The sequence below is a fragment of the Pimephales promelas genome, chromosome 1, assembly GCF_988280905.1.
Source record: "Pimephales promelas chromosome 1, fPimPro1.hap1.1, whole genome shotgun sequence".
Taxonomy (NCBI): Eukaryota; Metazoa; Chordata; class Actinopteri; order Cypriniformes; family Leuciscidae; genus Pimephales; species Pimephales promelas.
Window position 1 is genome coordinate 39,704,971 of NC_142769.1, and position 17,057 is coordinate 39,722,027.

At 39.5% G+C, this 17,057-nt stretch overlaps 4 protein-coding genes across 5 annotated transcripts in view; 1 reads left to right on the forward strand and 3 right to left on the reverse strand.

The window, feature by feature from the left end:
- Window positions 1-11: 11 nt before the first annotated feature.
- cskmt (citrate synthase lysine methyltransferase) lies at window positions 12-1,376 on the reverse strand. Its single transcript, XM_039659982.2, has 2 exons — window positions 1,181-1,376; window positions 12-835 (listed from the first exon to the last, which is right to left on the reverse strand). Exons 1-2 carry the CDS (start codon window positions 1,374-1,376, stop codon window positions 159-161), a joined length of 873 nt encoding a protein of 290 aa, XP_039515916.2. The 3' UTR covers window positions 12-158.
- Window positions 1,321-6,218, forward strand: otub1b (OTU deubiquitinase, ubiquitin aldehyde binding 1b). Its single transcript, XM_039659971.2, has 7 exons — window positions 1,321-1,454; window positions 1,966-2,027; window positions 2,611-2,709; window positions 2,794-2,912; window positions 3,555-3,639; window positions 3,781-3,975; window positions 5,689-6,218. The coding sequence occupies exons 1-7, from the start codon at window positions 1,412-1,414 to the stop codon at window positions 5,884-5,886; spliced, it is 801 nt and encodes a 266-aa protein (XP_039515905.1). The 5' UTR covers window positions 1,321-1,411; the 3' UTR covers window positions 5,887-6,218.
- Window positions 6,219-6,293: 75 nt separating this feature from the next.
- Window positions 6,294-8,232, reverse strand: LOC148998476 (uncharacterized). The gene is made up of 2 exons (XM_089129673.1): window positions 8,045-8,232; window positions 6,294-6,534 (listed from the first exon to the last, which is right to left on the reverse strand). The coding sequence occupies exons 1-2, from the start codon at window positions 8,225-8,227 to the stop codon at window positions 6,436-6,438; spliced, it is 282 nt and encodes a 93-aa protein (XP_088985799.1). The 5' UTR covers window positions 8,228-8,232; the 3' UTR covers window positions 6,294-6,435.
- A 7,154-nt stretch (window positions 8,233-15,386) lies between these two features.
- shroom4 (shroom family member 4) overlaps window positions 15,387-17,057 on the reverse strand; it is a 43,293-nt gene continuing 41,622 nt past the window's right edge. For both annotated transcript variants that reach the window (XM_039658858.2, XM_039658867.2), the window contains one exon: window positions 15,387-17,048. In XM_039658858.2, the coding sequence (XP_039514792.2) occupies window positions 16,761-17,048 (288 nt within the window). In that variant the 3' untranslated portion in view covers window positions 15,387-16,760. The remainder of the gene's footprint in view (window positions 17,049-17,057) is intronic.

Sequence of the window (17,057 nt, forward strand, 5' to 3'; positions counted from 1 at the left end):
TGCTATAGATTTATTTCTTCATCTGATTCAAATAATGTAAACAAGGTTTTACATTTACATATATATATTTATATTATCAGTGTTCAGTATTGTTAGACAGACTGTTTTGTCACTTAGAAACCCTTTTAGAAGGCAGAGACATTTGAATGCTTTGTATTTTAAGAGTGGGGTGTACAAGGAGAAATCTCATAGCAAAAATAGCTGACCCCTCTCAATTCTCCCACCTCTCGAAATCCTACATCAGCAGTCAGTTCTGCTCCTCTAACTTGTCTTTCTAGCCATACAAGCCTTGCATCAGGATCCTCATCTGAGAACTGTAAGAGAATCCCTGAGGGCTTCAGCACCTGTAAGCATTGCCTCACTATCTGTCCAGCCTTCGCTTGACCTTCTTTAGACCTAACTAAAGCATCAGTAGTACCCTTGTCCAATATCATGTCCAGGCTTCTGGTCCCAAAGTGTCCTCTCAACTGTGTGCAGTCAAGTTCCAGGAAATCAAGAGCAGAGGATGGGTTGCATGGTTGTACTGAAGCAGAATTAGTGTGCTTCTCCATAAGTCTCACTGCCACCGGGGAGATATCAGCACAAGTAACCTTTACAGCACACGGAGACGCTCTGTAGACACAGGGTCCTAACGCGGATGTGCCACAACCCATGTCCAGGATGTTGAATGGGCCACGGTGGGAATGAGACATGGTCCCAAGTACAGGAAGAATGAAGTCCTTAACAGAGTGAAATCCGAAGAACCATTCAAAATTCTTGAATTGGCCATTGCTTCCTTTTTCTGTGTAGAATCTGTCCCATGTTGCTTTTTTGTCCATGTTTTCAATCAACTCATCTGTGAACACCAGTTATACATAATTAGTGTATAGAATAGAAATGCATAATTTTTACCCTTTAACTTACGAGTATTTTTAAAGATGATGTAAGCGAATAAATGAAACTACTACATCATGGCAAATATGACTGAAACAGGAATCAGACCACGGGGCCCTTAATTTGTGGCAGATCTGTTTACTTGTTTGGAAATGTAATTAAGGTTGCTATTCCGATTTGTGCAGACGGATGTGGACGTTAAATACAAATATTTTCTAAACGTGCAATTACACGGAAATCCATGTTCTCAAAAGAGTCAATCCAAATTGAGTCTCTAGACCACTCTTGACAAATAAAATACACGTACTTGTCAAACTAGTATGGTGCCATCTGTGAGCCCCCGCCAGCTTTTGAAGGGTGCTTAGCGACACTGCAAGTCTTTTAAATGACATCATTTTAAATACCCAGCTTAGGTACAGGCATTCAATATAAACCAAAACACCGGCAGCATGTGTGATTTTTGTGACTGACTGAACTGAATGACACGACCCGGAAGTGTACATGAGAGAGGGGGCGGTGGAAGAAGAACTCAATCAAGATGGCGGATGAGCACCAAGAATCATCACAGGTAGAGATGGAGGGTAAGTGCAAATATAACATTTCCTCGCGCAGTTTTAAACAGTGTCACGCGAAAATAAAACATCTGCACGATGGAGCTTGCATTAGGGCAAAGAATATGTTTTGACTGTTGCAGGAGGAGGAATGCAGAGCAGGAGCATTAGCTGCACAAAGAGTAAACTCTGGGTTAATTTAACAACAAAAACAGCCTTCCTAAAAAAATTTTTTTTGCACCGTGTCAAATTTTCGTTTGGGAAATATTTTATTTTACGCTTTTATTTTAAACTAAAAATTGAATAGTAGCCCTATTTGCCAATCAGCTGTATACTGTAATATTCACTCATATTCACTCAGTGGTATTTGTGTTGTTGGGGTATGGTATTGGTAACGGTTACTGACGACTTTTCACATGTCGGATCGTGTAATGACATGAAAATCAGCGAGGTGAAAGATCTGAACACCAGCTTTAGCAACTGTCAACTGGGTCAGGTCCAGTTCTTGTGTGGCAGATCATGAATTTTATCTTTTTTGCAGGAGTCAACTGCCTCGCACATGACGAAGCCATAATGGCACAACAGGACCGCATTCAACAAGAGGTGAGGGATCAGAGTAAAGACTAAATGTCTCATTTAAAAGAAGCCTTGTAATGGTAATTGTTGTCAAAATATCCTTTTTTTTATTATGAAGAGTTGTTCTCAAGATGTAGTCACTCTCTTCTCAACACCCTCCTTTTCCTTTTCTTTTACTTTATTTTGTTATTAATATTATACAGTAAAGAGATTGGCTGTCACACTCCAAAATTAAAATTAAAATCCCCTGGCTGAAAGTGGTCTATACAATATGTATGCTGAAGTCTTATGAACCTGTACCATGGCCACAGCCAGCTAGCGGATAGTGAGGAGATGTTTGAAACATTTAAAAAAAAATCCTATCGTTTCTCTGTGATATTGGTATAGTTTTGGTCTGGACTGCGTTATTCTCTTTAAGGTAAAAAAATAAAAAAACTTTATCATTATATTTATCATTCTTTGGTGTGAACTGCCCTTTAGACTTCTTGCATAAAAAATTGCTTTTGTAGAGATTGACAACATCTTTCCCTATTCACATTCATTGTGTGGAAAAGAGTAGAGCTGCTCTGTATGCCACTAAAGAAAGATTGTGTGTGTTTTGTTTTAATAGATAGCCACCACTAACCCTTTAGTGTCGGATATACAAGATCTCTCTGTGCTTAAGGGTGAATATGCTGCAGAGGACACCATTTACCAGCTCAAGATACAGGTCACTACAGTTTCATGAGCTTACTTGGCAAGTTCCCTGAAACCTTTTGTATAAATGTTTCTCTTACATGCGTCTTGTTCGTAGGACCTTCACAAAAAGTATGCGCGCATTCGGAAGACACGGCCGGATGGAAATTGTTTCTACAGAGCTTTTGGATTTGCACATTTGGAGACACTACTGGAAGACAGCAAAGAGCTGCAAAGGTAGTTTTACTGTTTTACCTGGGTTGCTTAAAGCAGATATCATTGCTTTTGTTTGGAAATTATACACCAATTCAGGAGCAGCCAGCAACCTTAGTTACATGTAGTGCAATTTTGTATATTGTCTATAGGGGTGGGCGATCTTCCTAAATAACATATCACGATCTGAACCGTGATCAACTCAATTTTGAGATGTACTGTTGAGAATATCCAGACTGGAACAAGCCTATGGACGATGTATTTACATAGTTTAAAACAGTATTGCAATCAACAATCAGTTGTCAAAATAGTCATTAAACCATTAAGACCGAATGCATAGATCTAATATCCATGGATAAAATTACACACGCATCCAATTTCTTTCCCAACTGTTTATTCACTTGGGAAATAACTTACTGTCTTTATGTAAATACTCGCCAAGACATATATTTTGGTGTATATTTGACCGTTTAGACCCGTCCCTAAATCATTATGAGAACATAAAAGACTACGATCTCTACTATTCTTTTGAAAATCAAGATTGATTACAATATAAAATCGTCAGATCGCCCATCATCGCTATTGTTTTGCTTTCTGTCTTTGTTTTAGCAGTGGATAACCAGTTTATTGAATGACTATTTAACAATCTTATTTTCGCCACTATAGGTTCAAAGCTGTGGCAGCCAAGAGCAAACTGGACCTTGTAAATCAGGGCTTCACTGAGTTCACTATTGAGGACTTTCACAACACTGTGAGTTGGAAAATGAATCATTTAAAAACTATGCTGCCACCTTACATTCAAAACTCAAGGCTTAAATCCTGTAATTTTACTTGAATCAAGCTTACTGTAGGAAGTGGATGCTCACTGTGTGTGGTTTCTCTCCTTTGTCAGTTCATGGACTTGATTGAGCTGTGTGAAAAGCAGCAATCACTTGGAGAGCTGCTTAACTCCTTCAATGACCAGAGCGTGTCTGACTACATAGTGGTTTACCTGAGGCTTCTCACCTCTGGGTACCTGCAGCGGGAGCACGTGTTCTTTCAGCACTTCATAGAGGGCGGTCGCTCTGTCAAAGAGTTTTGCCAGCAGGTGAAAAGATTATTACTTGTGAGCTAGTTTGGTTTTGACATCTTAACTATAATGTGCTTTTCGATGGAACTTCTATACCGATGAGCCAAAACATCATGGCCTGTGCTGACATAATATGCTGTTGGTCCTCTAAGTACTTCCAAAACAGCACCGACTAGCTGAGGCATAGACTCGTGAGACGCATGAGATTGTCCTGTGATGTCTGGCACCAAGACATTTTCAGCAGATACTTCAAGTCCTGTAGGTTGTGAGGTGTGGATCGAACTTGTTGATCCAGCACATCCCACACAGATCTGGGGAATCTGCTCTCGTACGTGGATTATGCAGTTATCTTGATTTTACTGTAGACGTGATCCATCCATCCCGGAGTTTCTGTCATAGCAACAAGTCTGTAAACTCAAACCTGTTTGTGAAGCTGGCTTATGTCATGTAAACAGGATTAGATTGCATATTTTTAAGTGCTGTCAAACTTTAATTAATGCTATCACAACAAATTCACAGGTAAAATTAAATGAATTGCTAATTACAAGATTACAATAAAAATGTGAAGCCTGTACAAATACTAGAAATCGTGAAATAATTGGGAATCATTTAGTAAACAAACAGTACACATTTTACTTGTCGCTTTGGTTGCTTGGCCATTTCCTTATGAAGGTCCGGACGTTTTTCTGTCAGGTGTGTGATGTTCTTTTTTTTAATATGATGTCATTACGTTTTTTGTCTTGCCGCCAGCCAATCGCTGCATTTCTGATCATGGTTTTGAGTATCGATATAGCAGTCCTTTCCAATGAACGCGCTGTAATTTCAGACAACTTAATCCAGATATTTTAATCAAATAAACATTTGTTTGAAGAACCAAATTAGCCAGAGATCGGTTATCACGATTAGAAGATCTGGCATCTGTCAAATCATCTCTGATTTAGTAAGCGAGGTACAAAGATAGACCCCAGGGCAACACCTTGAACTCCCCAAAGTCCAGGTCCAATGCTCGTGTGCCTATTGTTGGTGCTTTTGATGGAAGACAGGGCTCATCTTAGGCACTCTTTATTGGTTGGTGGCTACGCAGTCCACAATCCAGCAAAGTGCGATACACCATGTTGTCACATTCCTTCCATCACCATCATTCTGTATGATAGACTTTATTGCTTTGATTTATGGCGTCCAACATCCTGTCACCAGTTTTTGGTTTGTCACTCCTCGGTTCACTGTTGGTAAATTCTCTCCACTGCTGACCGGGAACAAACCACAAGCCTTGCTGTTTCAGAGATAGTCTGATCCAGTTGCCTTGCCATAACAATTCGGCCCATTTCAAAGTCGCTAAGATCTTTATTTTTGACCATTTCTTCAACACGATAACGAGAATCGATTGTTTGCTTACCATCTAACCCACCCAGACCTTAAAATGTGGCATTGACATGATCAATATTCACTTCAGCTGTGACTGGTCATAGTGTTTTGGCTTATCAGTGTATATTATTTGAATTAAAGGTATGATTTAAAATATTTCATAAGAGATAGATTTTGGTTTGTAACTGACCTTCAGATTTTATTTCTACGTGTGAATGTAACACTAGGATGTGGTGATTTGAGGTGTTGTTTACATGGGAGTATAGGTGTCTATACCTAAAAACAGCCCTGTTGTGCTATGTTAATCAGGAGTCAAAGCATTATTGATTATACTTGGCCTAATAGTCAATGTTTTTATTTTTTTAGGAGGTGGAACCCATGTCGAAAGAAAGCGACCACATCCATATCATAGCCTTAGCACAGGCACTGAACGTGCCCATATTAGTGGAATACATGGACAGAGGAGAGGGTGGAACGGTGAACAATCATGTCTTCCCTGAAGGAAGTGAGCCACGGATCTTTCTGCTCTACCGCCCAGGCCATTATGACATCCTGTATAAGTGATGCTCTATGTATTCTGTGGTTCCATTGTCAAGAAACTATCCCAGTTTTACAGCCAAGTTGAGTCATACATATGCAAGACTTTGCTATGATTAAATCACAATAAAGTTTTCACTCCAGTTCTCATTACATTACATAATGTATGATTTTTTTTTTTTTTTTTTTTTTTTTCAGTACAGACAAAACTTGATCTCAGAAAAACTGACACTGCACCAAGTGGCAGCATTAGGGTTGTACAGTAGTTTGTGGTTGTAAATGTTGTCAACTTGCTTTTAGTGTTTTTCCTTTGTTACACTGCCTTTCATGAGTTTTATTAAAGGGACTTGCACCTCGCATGACTAAAGTGAATTTGTTTTTGTAGAAATCAATTGTGAATGTGGCAGGAATCAGATGTGGATTTAAGCCAGTAACAATTTGTTTTATTTCACAGACAGCACCGTGATTTAAGTGCTCATTTTACATTCTATGTAGGTAGGGTTTCAATTACACTTAGAATCATGTACAACTCAAAAGACATGTCCAATCTCAAGCAAGAGGCATCGGTCACTTTCCTCATTGCTTTTTTCTGTTGGAGTCAGTAGAGTTGGACAAAATCCATCCGGCCGGACCAAGGACAGCAATGGAGATAAAGGCCATCACAAATACACTCTCCTAAATGTGTAGGGAGGAAAAGGATAAGCTTGAGTACACACCAATATTTGCAAAAAGATGCAAACATGAGAAACCATAGATCCACACATGCATTTAAGTGATGTCCAACATGTAAACAAACTACTAAACCAAGAACTCAAAATTATTCTTCCAAAGTATGCCGTTATTCTGATCTGATATGAAACAATTATTAGCTATCATCACTGTTTTAGTTGAGATTTAATAGCAATGACTTCAAACTCCTTGAGGTATTTGACATAACATTGAACTTTTATATGCTGTGAATCTTAAGTCATAATGTTTTTAAATAAATCGTTTGTTTAACCTGTAATGTCTTTACAATGTAGTGATGCAGCTAGAGCTAGACAGACTAAGCTATTAAATAAAATAAAAAAAAGCCCCATTCTGTGCAATTTCTAAGATAAATTCAATTAATAGTAGTTAAACATTAAATTGTAAAGTAGTTTTGTAATTGTTGAAAGAATTCCAGCAGGTGCAGTTCACTAAAACAATAAGACTTAATGTAGCATTTTCGTTGTGAAAGTCTATTCTGATTGGTTGATAACACTTCACAGCGTTTGGGAGCTCCATTTAAAAAGTAAGACCATTTCAGTAATTAAATGCACAACAGTCTATGTGCACATGTTTAAATTCTAAATTAGTTGAATCATAGCGGCAACAATTCTAGACATCACTTCAACATGCTTAAAATGTTTTTGAACAAAAACGCAATGAGCGAAAAGAAATTAAGGTTTTTGATGAAAACATTCCAGGATTTTTCTCCATATAAAATAGACTTCATTGGGAACCAAACGGTTCAAAGTCCAAATAAGAGTTTCAGTGCAGCTTCAAAGGGCTTTAAACGACACCAGACGATGAATAAGGGTCTTAACTAGGACCCTTCGAGTCATGACTCAAAAAAGATGTTCATTTTGATGAACCAGTTCAAACAAAAGTCACGAACGTGCGTCACAGAACAGAGCAAGGCGAGCATTTGTGCTTATAAAACGTAAACTTTTTTATTTATTTTTTAAATGACTGATCGTGTCGCTAGATAAGACCCTTATTCATCGCCGGGAATCGTTTAAAGCCCTTTGAACAGTTTGCAGTTTGTACTGAAACTGTCTTTTGGACCTTGAACTGTTTGGTTCCCATTGGAGTCCATTATATGGAGAAAATCCTGGAATGTTTTCATCAAAAACCTTAATTTCTTTTTGACTGTAGAAATAATTACATCATGGACATCTTGGATGACATTGGGGTGAGTAAATTATCAGCAAAAGTTTTTTTCTAAAGTGTACTACTCCTTTAAGTGTGCTTAGAACAGTTTTTTTGTTTTTTTTTACACAAAGAAGAAACAGCAGCACTACATTGAGTAGGTTTAGAACAGTCGATCAAGTGAAAATTATGTAATGACGTAAGACAGTTGAATAGGTTTTATAAAACTAAACTTGTTCGGAAAAAAACAACAACAACTTCAGATTACGGTTTGCATTGCCGTTGAACTTACCACTACGCCGACCTTGCCTTTTGCAGCTTTCGAGGCAATGTAGAAACGCTGGGTAAAGTCATGCTGTCTGGGTGTAGATCTCATGCTTCTGAGTGCTCTTACAAAGCCAAACATGTTGTCCAGTGTAAACCAGCATTGACTAGTTGAGAATAGAAAAACAATGCTCGCTCCTGAATTATACATGTACGTTCCCGCCAAGTAGTTTTAATAGGCTCGTGTTCTCACTTCCATCCAATCAACCCTCGTTAATTATTAGTTGCAATCAACCTATTAAATCACATCTCAAACATTAGAATGATTATTATATATTCAAAAATGACAATTTTTAGGTTAGGCTACGTCATACCCGGCGCTATGGGCGGGCCTTAGGTGGCCGGGCCCGCCTACCGAGCGCCTGTGCCCCCCTCTCCATGCAATTTGCAATTAATAAATTTTAAAAAGAAATTTATTTTAAAAATAAAAATAATGTATTGAATAACTCATGCGGAGATTCCACTCCCAAAAACGTCGACTTCAGCTGTATTCAGAACATGAGTGGGCCAGTTATTTTTATTACTCTTCTTAAGTTGCACCAGCCCTGACACAATGCTAAATCATAAAACAGATATGTACAATAACATTACGATATCCTTTAATCGATTTAAATAGTTATCGATTTAGGTTTATGTGGTCGTTCAATTACGCCTTTATATATGTATTAAACGTGAATGTAAATAATGGTCCAGGGGTAGAACTTTTGCCAAGCGTGCCAGAGATTCTGGGTTCTAATCCGTTCTAATAACATTTTTTTTTCCATCAAAACTGATTATGTTTATCAGTGGTTGTATATCAGGCACAGACAAAACATCTTCAGAACATTTTGTGTTTTAATTTCACCGTAATGAATAGAGTCTCTCCACAACGGATTGCGCGTCCGAGTGAAGACTGTGCGCAAGCCAGAAAAAAAAAAAAAAAACGCATTAGCCTATCCGCGCCAGCGGCAACGAGCATTAATTTGAACAGTTGATTTTAAAAACACATTTCAGCGCTAGATCGTCTCTTATTTAAAAAACGAACGAAACGAATGCTCTGCTAGTTAACTGAAGATGTTTTGTTTATTTGTATTGGTACATTCCTGCCGGAATGTTTCAAAAGTGGTGGGTACAATATCGACGGTGGGGACATATCCCACCCGCAAATTACGCCTGGTACTTGAAATCGGTGTAATAGTTGGTTTTTGTCCTATAGAAAAATTTATTGGATGTCATAATTAGGCCCCCCCTACAATATGCCCGTCCATTGGTTTGTTTCTGCAGCCGGCTCTGCTCATGGCCCTCTATCAGAATCCAGAGTTTTGGGAAGATTGGAGAAACTTAATTTTTCGCCCAAAAAAAAAAAACGTAAGGGGTACCACTGTCGTGTTTTTTTCGGGCCGAATTTTTGAGTTTCGATATCTCAGCTCTGGAAGGGGCTAGAGCCTCCATTTTTGCACTCAGGTCTAAGTCTCATGGCCCTCTATCAGAATCCAGAGTTTTGGGAAGATTGGAGAAACTTAATTTTTCGCCCAAAAAAAAAAAACCGTAAGGGGTACCACTGTCGGTTTTTTTTTTTCGGGCCGAATTTTTGAGTTTCGATATCTCAGCTCTGGAAGGGGCTAGAGCCTCCATTTTTGCACTCAGGTCTAAGTCTCATGGCCCTCTATCAGAATCCAGAGTTTTGGGAAGATTGGAGAAACTTAATTTTTCGCCCAAAAAAAAAAAAGGTAAGGGGTACCACTGTCGTTTTTTTTTCGGGCCGAATTTTTGAGTTTCGATATCTCAGCTCTGGAAGGGGCTAGAGCCTCCATTTTTGCACTCAGGTCTAAGTCTCATGGTCCTCTATCAGAATCCAGAGTTTTGGGAAGATTGGAGAAACTTAATTTTTCACCCAAAAAAAAAAACGTAAGGGGTACCACTGTTGTGTTTTTTTCGGGCCGAATTTTTGAGTTTCGATATCTCAGCTCTGGAAGGGGCTAGAGCCTCCATTTTTGCACTCAGGTCTAAGTCTCATGGCCCTCTATCAGAATCCAGAGTTTTGGGAAGATTGGAGAAACGTAATTTTTCGCCCAAAAAAAAAAACGTAAGGGGTACCACTGTCGTTTTTTTTTCGGGCCGAATTTTTGAGTTTCGATATCTCAGCTCTGGAAGGGGCTAGAGCCTCCATTTTTGCACTCAGGTCTAAGTCTCATGGCCCTCTATCAGAATCCAGAGTTTTGGGAAGATTGGAGAAACTTAATTTTTCGCCCAAAAAAAAAAAACGTAAGGGGTACCACTGTCGTTTTTTTTTCGGGCCGAATTTTTGAGTTTCGATATCTCAGCTCTGGAAGGGGCTAGAGCCTCCATTTTTGCACTCAGGTCTAAGTCTCATGGCCCTCTATCAGAATCCAGAGTTTTGGGAAAATTGGAGAAACTTAATTGGAGAAACTTTTTCGGCAAAAAAAAAAAAAAAACGTAAGGGGTACCACTGTCGTTTTTTTTTTCGGGCCGAATTTTTGAGTTTCGATATCTCAGCTCTGGAAGGGGCTAGAGCCTCCATTTTTGCACTCAGGTCTAAGTCTCATGGCCCTCTATCAGAATCCAGAGTTTTGGGAAGATTGGAGAAACTTAATTTTTCGCCCAAAAAAAAAAACGTAAGGGGTACCACTGTTGTTTTTTTTTCGGGCCGAATTTTTGAGTTTCGATATCTCAGCTCTGGAAGGGGCTAGAGCCTCCATTTTTGCACTCAGGTCTAAGTCTCATGGCCCTCTATCAGAATCCAGAGTTTTGGGAAAATTGGAGAAACTTAATTTTTCGCCAAAAAAAAACAAAAAAACATAAGGGGTACCACTGTCGTTTTTTTTTCGGGCCGAATTTTTGAGTTTCGATATCTCAGCTCTGGAAGGGGCTAGAGCCTCCATTTTTGCACTCAGGCCTAAGTCTCATGGCCCTCTATCAGAATCCAGAGTTTTGGGAAGATTGGAGAAACTTAATTTTTCGCCCCAAAAAAAAAAACGTAAGGGGTGCCACTGTCGTTTTTTTTTTCGGGCCGAATTTTTGAGTTTCGATATCTCAGCTCTGGAAGGGGCTAGAGCCTCCATTTTTGCACTCAGGTCTAAGTCTCATGGCCCTCTATCAGAATCTAGAGTTTTGGGAAGATTGGAGAAACGTAATTTTTCGCCCAAAAAAAAACAAAACGTAAGGGGTACCACTGTCGTTTTTTTTTCGGGCCGAATTTTTGAGTTTCGATATCTCAGCTCTGGATGGGGCTAGAGCCTCCATTTTTGCACTCAGGTCTAAGTCTCATGGTCCTCTATCAGAATCCAGAGTTTTGGGAAAATTGGAGAAACTTAATTTTTCGCCAAAAAAAAACAAAAAAACATAAGGGGTACCACTGTCGTTTTTTTTTCGGGCCGAATTTTTGAGTTTCGATATCTCAGCTCTGGAAGGGGCTAGAGCCTCCATTTTTGCACTCAGGCCTAAGTCTCATGGCCCTCTATCAGAATCCAGAGTTTTGGGAAGATTGGAGAAACTTAATTTTTCGCCCCAAAAAAAAAAAACGTAAGGGGTGCCACTGTCGTTTTTTTTTTCGGGCCGAATTTTTGAGTTTCGATATCTCAGCTCTGGAAGGGGCTAGAGCCTCCATTTTTGCACTCAGGTCTAAGTCTCATGGCCCTCTATCAGAATCTAGAGTTTTGGGAAGATTGGAGAAACGTAATTTTTCGCCCAAAAAAAAAAAAACGTAAGGGGTACCACTGTCGTTTTTTTTTCGGGCCGAATTTTTGAGTTTTGATATCTCAGCTCTGGATGGGGCTAGAGCCTCCATTTTTGCACTCAGGTCTAAGTCTCATGGTCCTCTATCAGAATCCAGAGTTTTGGGAAGATTGGAGAAACTTAATTTTTCGCCCAAAAAAAAAAACGTAAGGGGTGCCACTGTCGTTTTTTTTTTCGGGCCGAATTTTTGAGTTTCGATATCTCAGCTCTGGAAGGGGCTAGAGCCTCCATTTTTGCACTCAGGTCTAAGTCTCATGGCCCTCTATCAGAATCTAGAGTTTTGGGAAGATTGGAGAAACGTAATTTTTCGCCCAAAAAAAAAAAAACGTAAGGGGTACCACTGTCGTTTTTTTTTCGGGCCGAATTTTTGAGTTTCGATATCTCAGCTCTGGATGGGGCTAGAGCCTCCATTTTTGCACTCAGGTCTAAGTCTCATGGTCCTCTATCAGAATCCAGAGTTTTGGGAAAATTGGAGAAACTTAATTTTTCGCCAAAAAAAAACAAAAAAACATAAGGGGTACCACTGTCGTTTTTTTTTCGGGCCGAATTTTTGAGTTTCGATATCTCAGCTCTGGAAGGGGCTAGAGCCTCCATTTTTGCACTCAGGCCTAAGTCTCATGGCCCTCTATCAGAATCCAGAGTTTTGGGAAGATTGGAGAAACTTAATTTTTCGCCCCAAAAAAAAAAAAACGTAAGGGGTGCCACTGTCGTTTTTTTTTTCGGGCCGAATTTTTGAGTTTCGATATCTCAGCTCTGGAAGGGGCTAGAGCCTCCATTTTTGCACTCAGGTCTAAGTCTCATGGCCCTCTATCAGAATCTAGAGTTTTGGGAAGATTGGAGAAACGTAATTTTTCGCCCAAAAAAAAAAAAACGTAAGGGGTACCACTGTCGTTTTTTTTTCGGGCCGAATTTTTGAGTTTCGATATCTCAGCTCTGGATGGGGCTAGAGCCTCCATTTTTGCACTCAGGTCTAAGTCTCATGGTCCTCTATCAGAATCCAGAGTTTTGGGAAGATTGGAGAAACTTAATTTTTCGCCCAAAAAAAAAAAACGTAAGGGGTACCACTGTCGGTTTTTTTTCGGGCCGAATTTTTGAGTTTCGATATCTCAGCTCTGGATGGGGCTAGAGCCTCCATTTTTGCACTCAGGTCTAAGTCTCATGGTCCTCTATCAGAATCCAGAGTTTTGGGAAAATTGGAGAAACTTAATTTTTCGCCAAAAAAAAAAAAAAAACATAAGGGGTACCACTGTCGTTTTTTTTTCGGGCCGAATTTTTGAGTTTCGATATCTCAGCTCTGGAAGGGGCTAGAGCCTCCATTTTTGCACTCAGGCCTAAGTCTCATGGCCCTCTATCAGAATCCAGAGTTTTGGGAAGATTGGAGAAACTTAATTTTTCGCCCCAAAAAAAAAAACGTAAGGGGTGCCACTGTCGTTTTTTTTTTCGGGCCGAATTTTTGAGTTTCGATATCTCAGCTCTGGAAGGGGCTAGAGCCTCCATTTTTGCACTCAGGTCTAAGTCTCATGGCCCTCTATCAGAATCTAGAGTTTTGGGAAGATTGGAGAAACGTAATTTTTCGCCCAAAAAAAAAAAAACGTAAGGGGTACCACTGTCGTTTTTTTTTCGGGCCGAATTTTTGAGTTTCGATATCTCAGCTCTGGATGGGGCTAGAGCCTCCATTTTTGCACTCAGGTCTAAGTCTCATGGTCCTCTATCAGAATCCTGAGTTTTGGGAAAATTGGAGAAACTTAATTTTTCGCCAAAAAAAAAACAAAAAAACATAAGGGGTACCACTGTCGTTTTTTTTTCGGGCCGAATTTTTGAGTTTCGATATCTCAGCTCTGGAAGGGGCTAGAGCCTCCATTTTTGCACTCAGGCCTAAGTCTCATGGCCCTCTATCAGAATCCAGAGTTTTGGGAAGATTGGAGAAACTTAATTTTTCGCCCCAAAAAAAAAAAACGTAAGGGGTGCCACTGTCGTTTTTTTTTTCGGGCCGAATTTTTGAGTTTCGATATCTCAGCTCTGGAAGGGGCTAGAGCCTCCATTTTTGCACTCAGGTCTAAGTCTCATGGCCCTCTATCAGAATCTAGAGTTTTGGGAAGATTGGAGAAACGTAATTTTTCGCCCAAAAAAAAAAAAACGTAAGGGGTACCACTGTCGTTTTTTTTTCGGGCCGAATTTTTGAGTTTCGATATCTCAGCTCTGGATGGGGCTAGAGCCTCCATTTTTGCACTCAGGTCTAAGTCTCATGGTCCTCTATCAGAATCCAGAGTTTTGGGAAGATTGGAGAAACTTAATTTTTCGCCCAAAAAAAAAAACGTAAGGGGTACCACTGTCGTTTTTTTTTCGGGCCGAATTTTTGAGTTTCGATATCTCAGCTCTGGAAGGGGCTAGAGCCTCCATTTTTGCACTCAGGTCTAAGTCTCATGGCCCTCTATCAGAATCCAGAGTTTTGGGAAGATTGGAGAAACTTAATTTTTCGCCCAAAAAAAAAAAACGTAAGGGGTACCACTGTCGGTTTTTTTTCGGGCCGAATTTTTGAGTTTCGATATCTCAGCTCTGGATGGGGCTAGAGCCTCCATTTTTGCACTCAGGTCTAAGTCTCATGGTCCTCTATCAGAATCCAGAGTTTTGGGAAAATTGGAGAAACTTAATTTTTCGCCCCCCCAAAAAAAAAAACGTGAGGGGTACCACTGTCGTTTTTTTTTCGGGCCGAATTTTTGAGTTTCGATATCTCAGCTCTGGAAGGGGCTAGAGCCTCCATTTTTGCACTCAGGTCTAAGTCTCATGGTCCTCTATCAGAATCCAGAGTTTTGGGAAAATTGGAGAAACTTAATTTTTCGCCCCCCAAAAAAAAAAAACGTGAGGGGTACCACTGTCGTTTTTTTTTCGGGCCGAATTTTTGAGTTTCGATATCTCAGCTCTGGAAGGGGCTAGAGCCTCCATTTTTGCACTCAGGTCTAAGTCTCATGGCCCTCTATCAGAATCCAGAGTTTTGGGAAGATTGGAGAAACTTAATTTTTCGCAAAAAAAAAAAAAATGTAAGGGGTACCACTGTCGTTTTTTTTTCGGGCCGAATTTTTGAGTTTCGATATCTCAGCTCTGGAAGGGGCTAGAGCCTCCATTTTTGCACTCAGGTCTAAGTCTCATGGCCCTCTATCAGAATCCAGAGTTTTGGGAAGATTGGAGAAACTTAATTTTTCGCCCCAAAAAAAAAAACGTAAGGGGTACCACTGTCGTTTTTTTTTCGGGCCGAATTTTTGAGTTTCGATATCTCAGCTCTGGAAGGGGCTAGAGCCTCCATTTTTGCACTCAGGTCTAAGTCTCATGCTACGTGGTGATAATGTATTTTTAAAAACATACTCCACAGCCTCTATCTTCATGCATTATTAAAACTAATTAGCAAAATATTGACCTGGTTTTATAGAGAGGGCTTAGACTAAATCAAGATTAGGCCTTAGTTCAATTAGGGCATTAAAGTAGCTTGACATTAGTTGTCAGCTAGCCACCTAAACAAAACGCAACCCTTTCAGAATGAACTTGGTAAAACTTATTTCAAGAAAGAAAAGACATAGCCCTGACAAGATATTATTTTTTATTTGTACATGTTTAACAAGGAATCTTTTCAAAAAAAAAAAAAAAAAATTATCAATAGACCAATTATTTCCTTTCATCTCCAGCACTTGGCTGTTTACAATGTATGATACAGCAAACGAACAAGAGTTTATAGTAAATAAACTATAACGTTTATACAAAGTGAAGGAAAAATTAAAACAGCAAACATAAGCACAAAGGCACCATTTCCTTCTTGATCTGCATTTCTGAAACCAAATCATTCATTCTTTATTCCTATACAGCAACTTCCAAATCTCTCCTTATAATCTTCATTACATGCTCCTTTGTTTTGCAAAAAAAAAAAAAAAAATTGAAAGACTTTCAAGGCTGTAAATTGTCAATGAAGCAGCATTCTCCTTACTTCTAGAGAAATATCCAGTTTCTCAAAGTTAAGGAAATTTTGTAGCAATCACCTCAAAAGTTGCCATGTCAGCTTGTGAGATGATACATACGGTTAAACACAGTGCATCTCAACTAAACACTCTTATATTCAAAGGAAACATGTCTATATATAAGGGCTTTGGTAAGGCAAGGCTGGTCTTCTCAAAACATTTCTGCATGTCATTCCTCAAACCAGGCACAGCACATTTATATTCTAATGTTCACAAAGACATAAACTTTATCTTTGGTAATAATAACTATCTGAGAAAAGTGTGGCAAGTACTATAAGGCATACTGAATCTGAATTTTTTTAAGTATTAAAAGGTCACTTCTTGAAAACACTGCAATAATAGGCCACAATGTTTAATTTAAGAAAAGTTCCAGTTATGACAGAATGAAACTTCTGTGACTTAAAGACGCACTTTAGCATCAACCATGTACACGTTTTCAAGGTACATACAAAATACTTGAAAACAAACCATTTTAAACGAAACAATGTTTATGCCAAAGAGTAGAAATCCGATACATGCAGAATAAGGCTGTAAATTATTCTTAAAGCACTGTGACCTTAGAATCAAGGATTCTCTAACTTACTGACAGGGATCTACATATATAGTGTGTATGATTATTATATACACACATAAATAAATAAATAGCAGTGCATGGACACTCCCCCAGCTGTATTCAATGAGAAGTATACGCACACATGCGTTCTTTGGCGGTGTCTGAGGTTAACTGAGTAAGCGCAAACTTTACTGAACGGTTATTAGTGCAGCTGAAGTCCTAACAGACAACTTCAAGTAGTGATGTAGTGTTTTCAAATTAAACTGAACATCATTCGATGGTAATTGTGTGAAACATACTGCAGAACAAGGTCTTTTAGGTCCCATTCGATTCCTGTTATACACACACACACATAGTAATCTTAAAATAATGTCTATTATTTTAAGCACTTCTCAGTAATGCCCGTAACCCAGACCGATCCCCAGCCCCAGGCCGAGGCTCTCTCGAAGTCCCCTGAGCTGCTCCTCGCCGAGCCTGATCTTGTCATCCAGTTGCCTCTGCTCTACCAGTAGGGCCGCTTTCATCTTCACAAAGTGACTGTAGTCACGCATCTGTTCGGGGGTCAGGCAACATCCCAGCACCCTGCCGACAGCCTGCTCACGCCGGTCCACATGTTCCTTGAGCTCCTGAGCCTCTCCCATCTGCCCTAGCAGCTGCTTCTTCTTTTCCAGAAGTTGTAGCTATAACAT

Bases quoted from the DNA above. Each gene is read 5' to 3' on its own strand.
- cskmt (XM_039659982.2), bottom strand. From the start codon at position 1,376: ATGTACACTTCCGGGTCGTGTCATTCAGTTCAGTCAGTCACAAAAATC. The intron at 836-1,180 runs GTACGTGTATTT...TGGTGTTCACAG, and splicing joins GCACCATACTAGTTTGACAA to ATGAGTTGATTGAAAACATG.
- otub1b (XM_039659971.2), top strand. From the start codon at position 1,412: ATGGCGGATGAGCACCAAGAATCATCACAGGTAGAGATGGAGG. The intron at 2,913-3,554 runs GTAGTTTTACTG...TCGCCACTATAG, and splicing joins GACAGCAAAGAGCTGCAAAG to GTTCAAAGCTGTGGCAGCCA. The intron at 3,640-3,780 runs GTGAGTTGGAAA...CTCCTTTGTCAG, and splicing joins TTGAGGACTTTCACAACACT to TTCATGGACTTGATTGAGCT.
- LOC148998476 (XM_089129673.1), bottom strand. From the start codon at position 8,227: ATGTATAATTCAGGAGCGAGCATTGTTTTTCTATTCTCAACTAGTCAA. The intron at 6,535-8,044 runs GTAAGTTCAACG...CTACACATTTAG, and splicing joins AAGGCAAGGTCGGCGTAGTG to GAGAGTGTATTTGTGATGGC.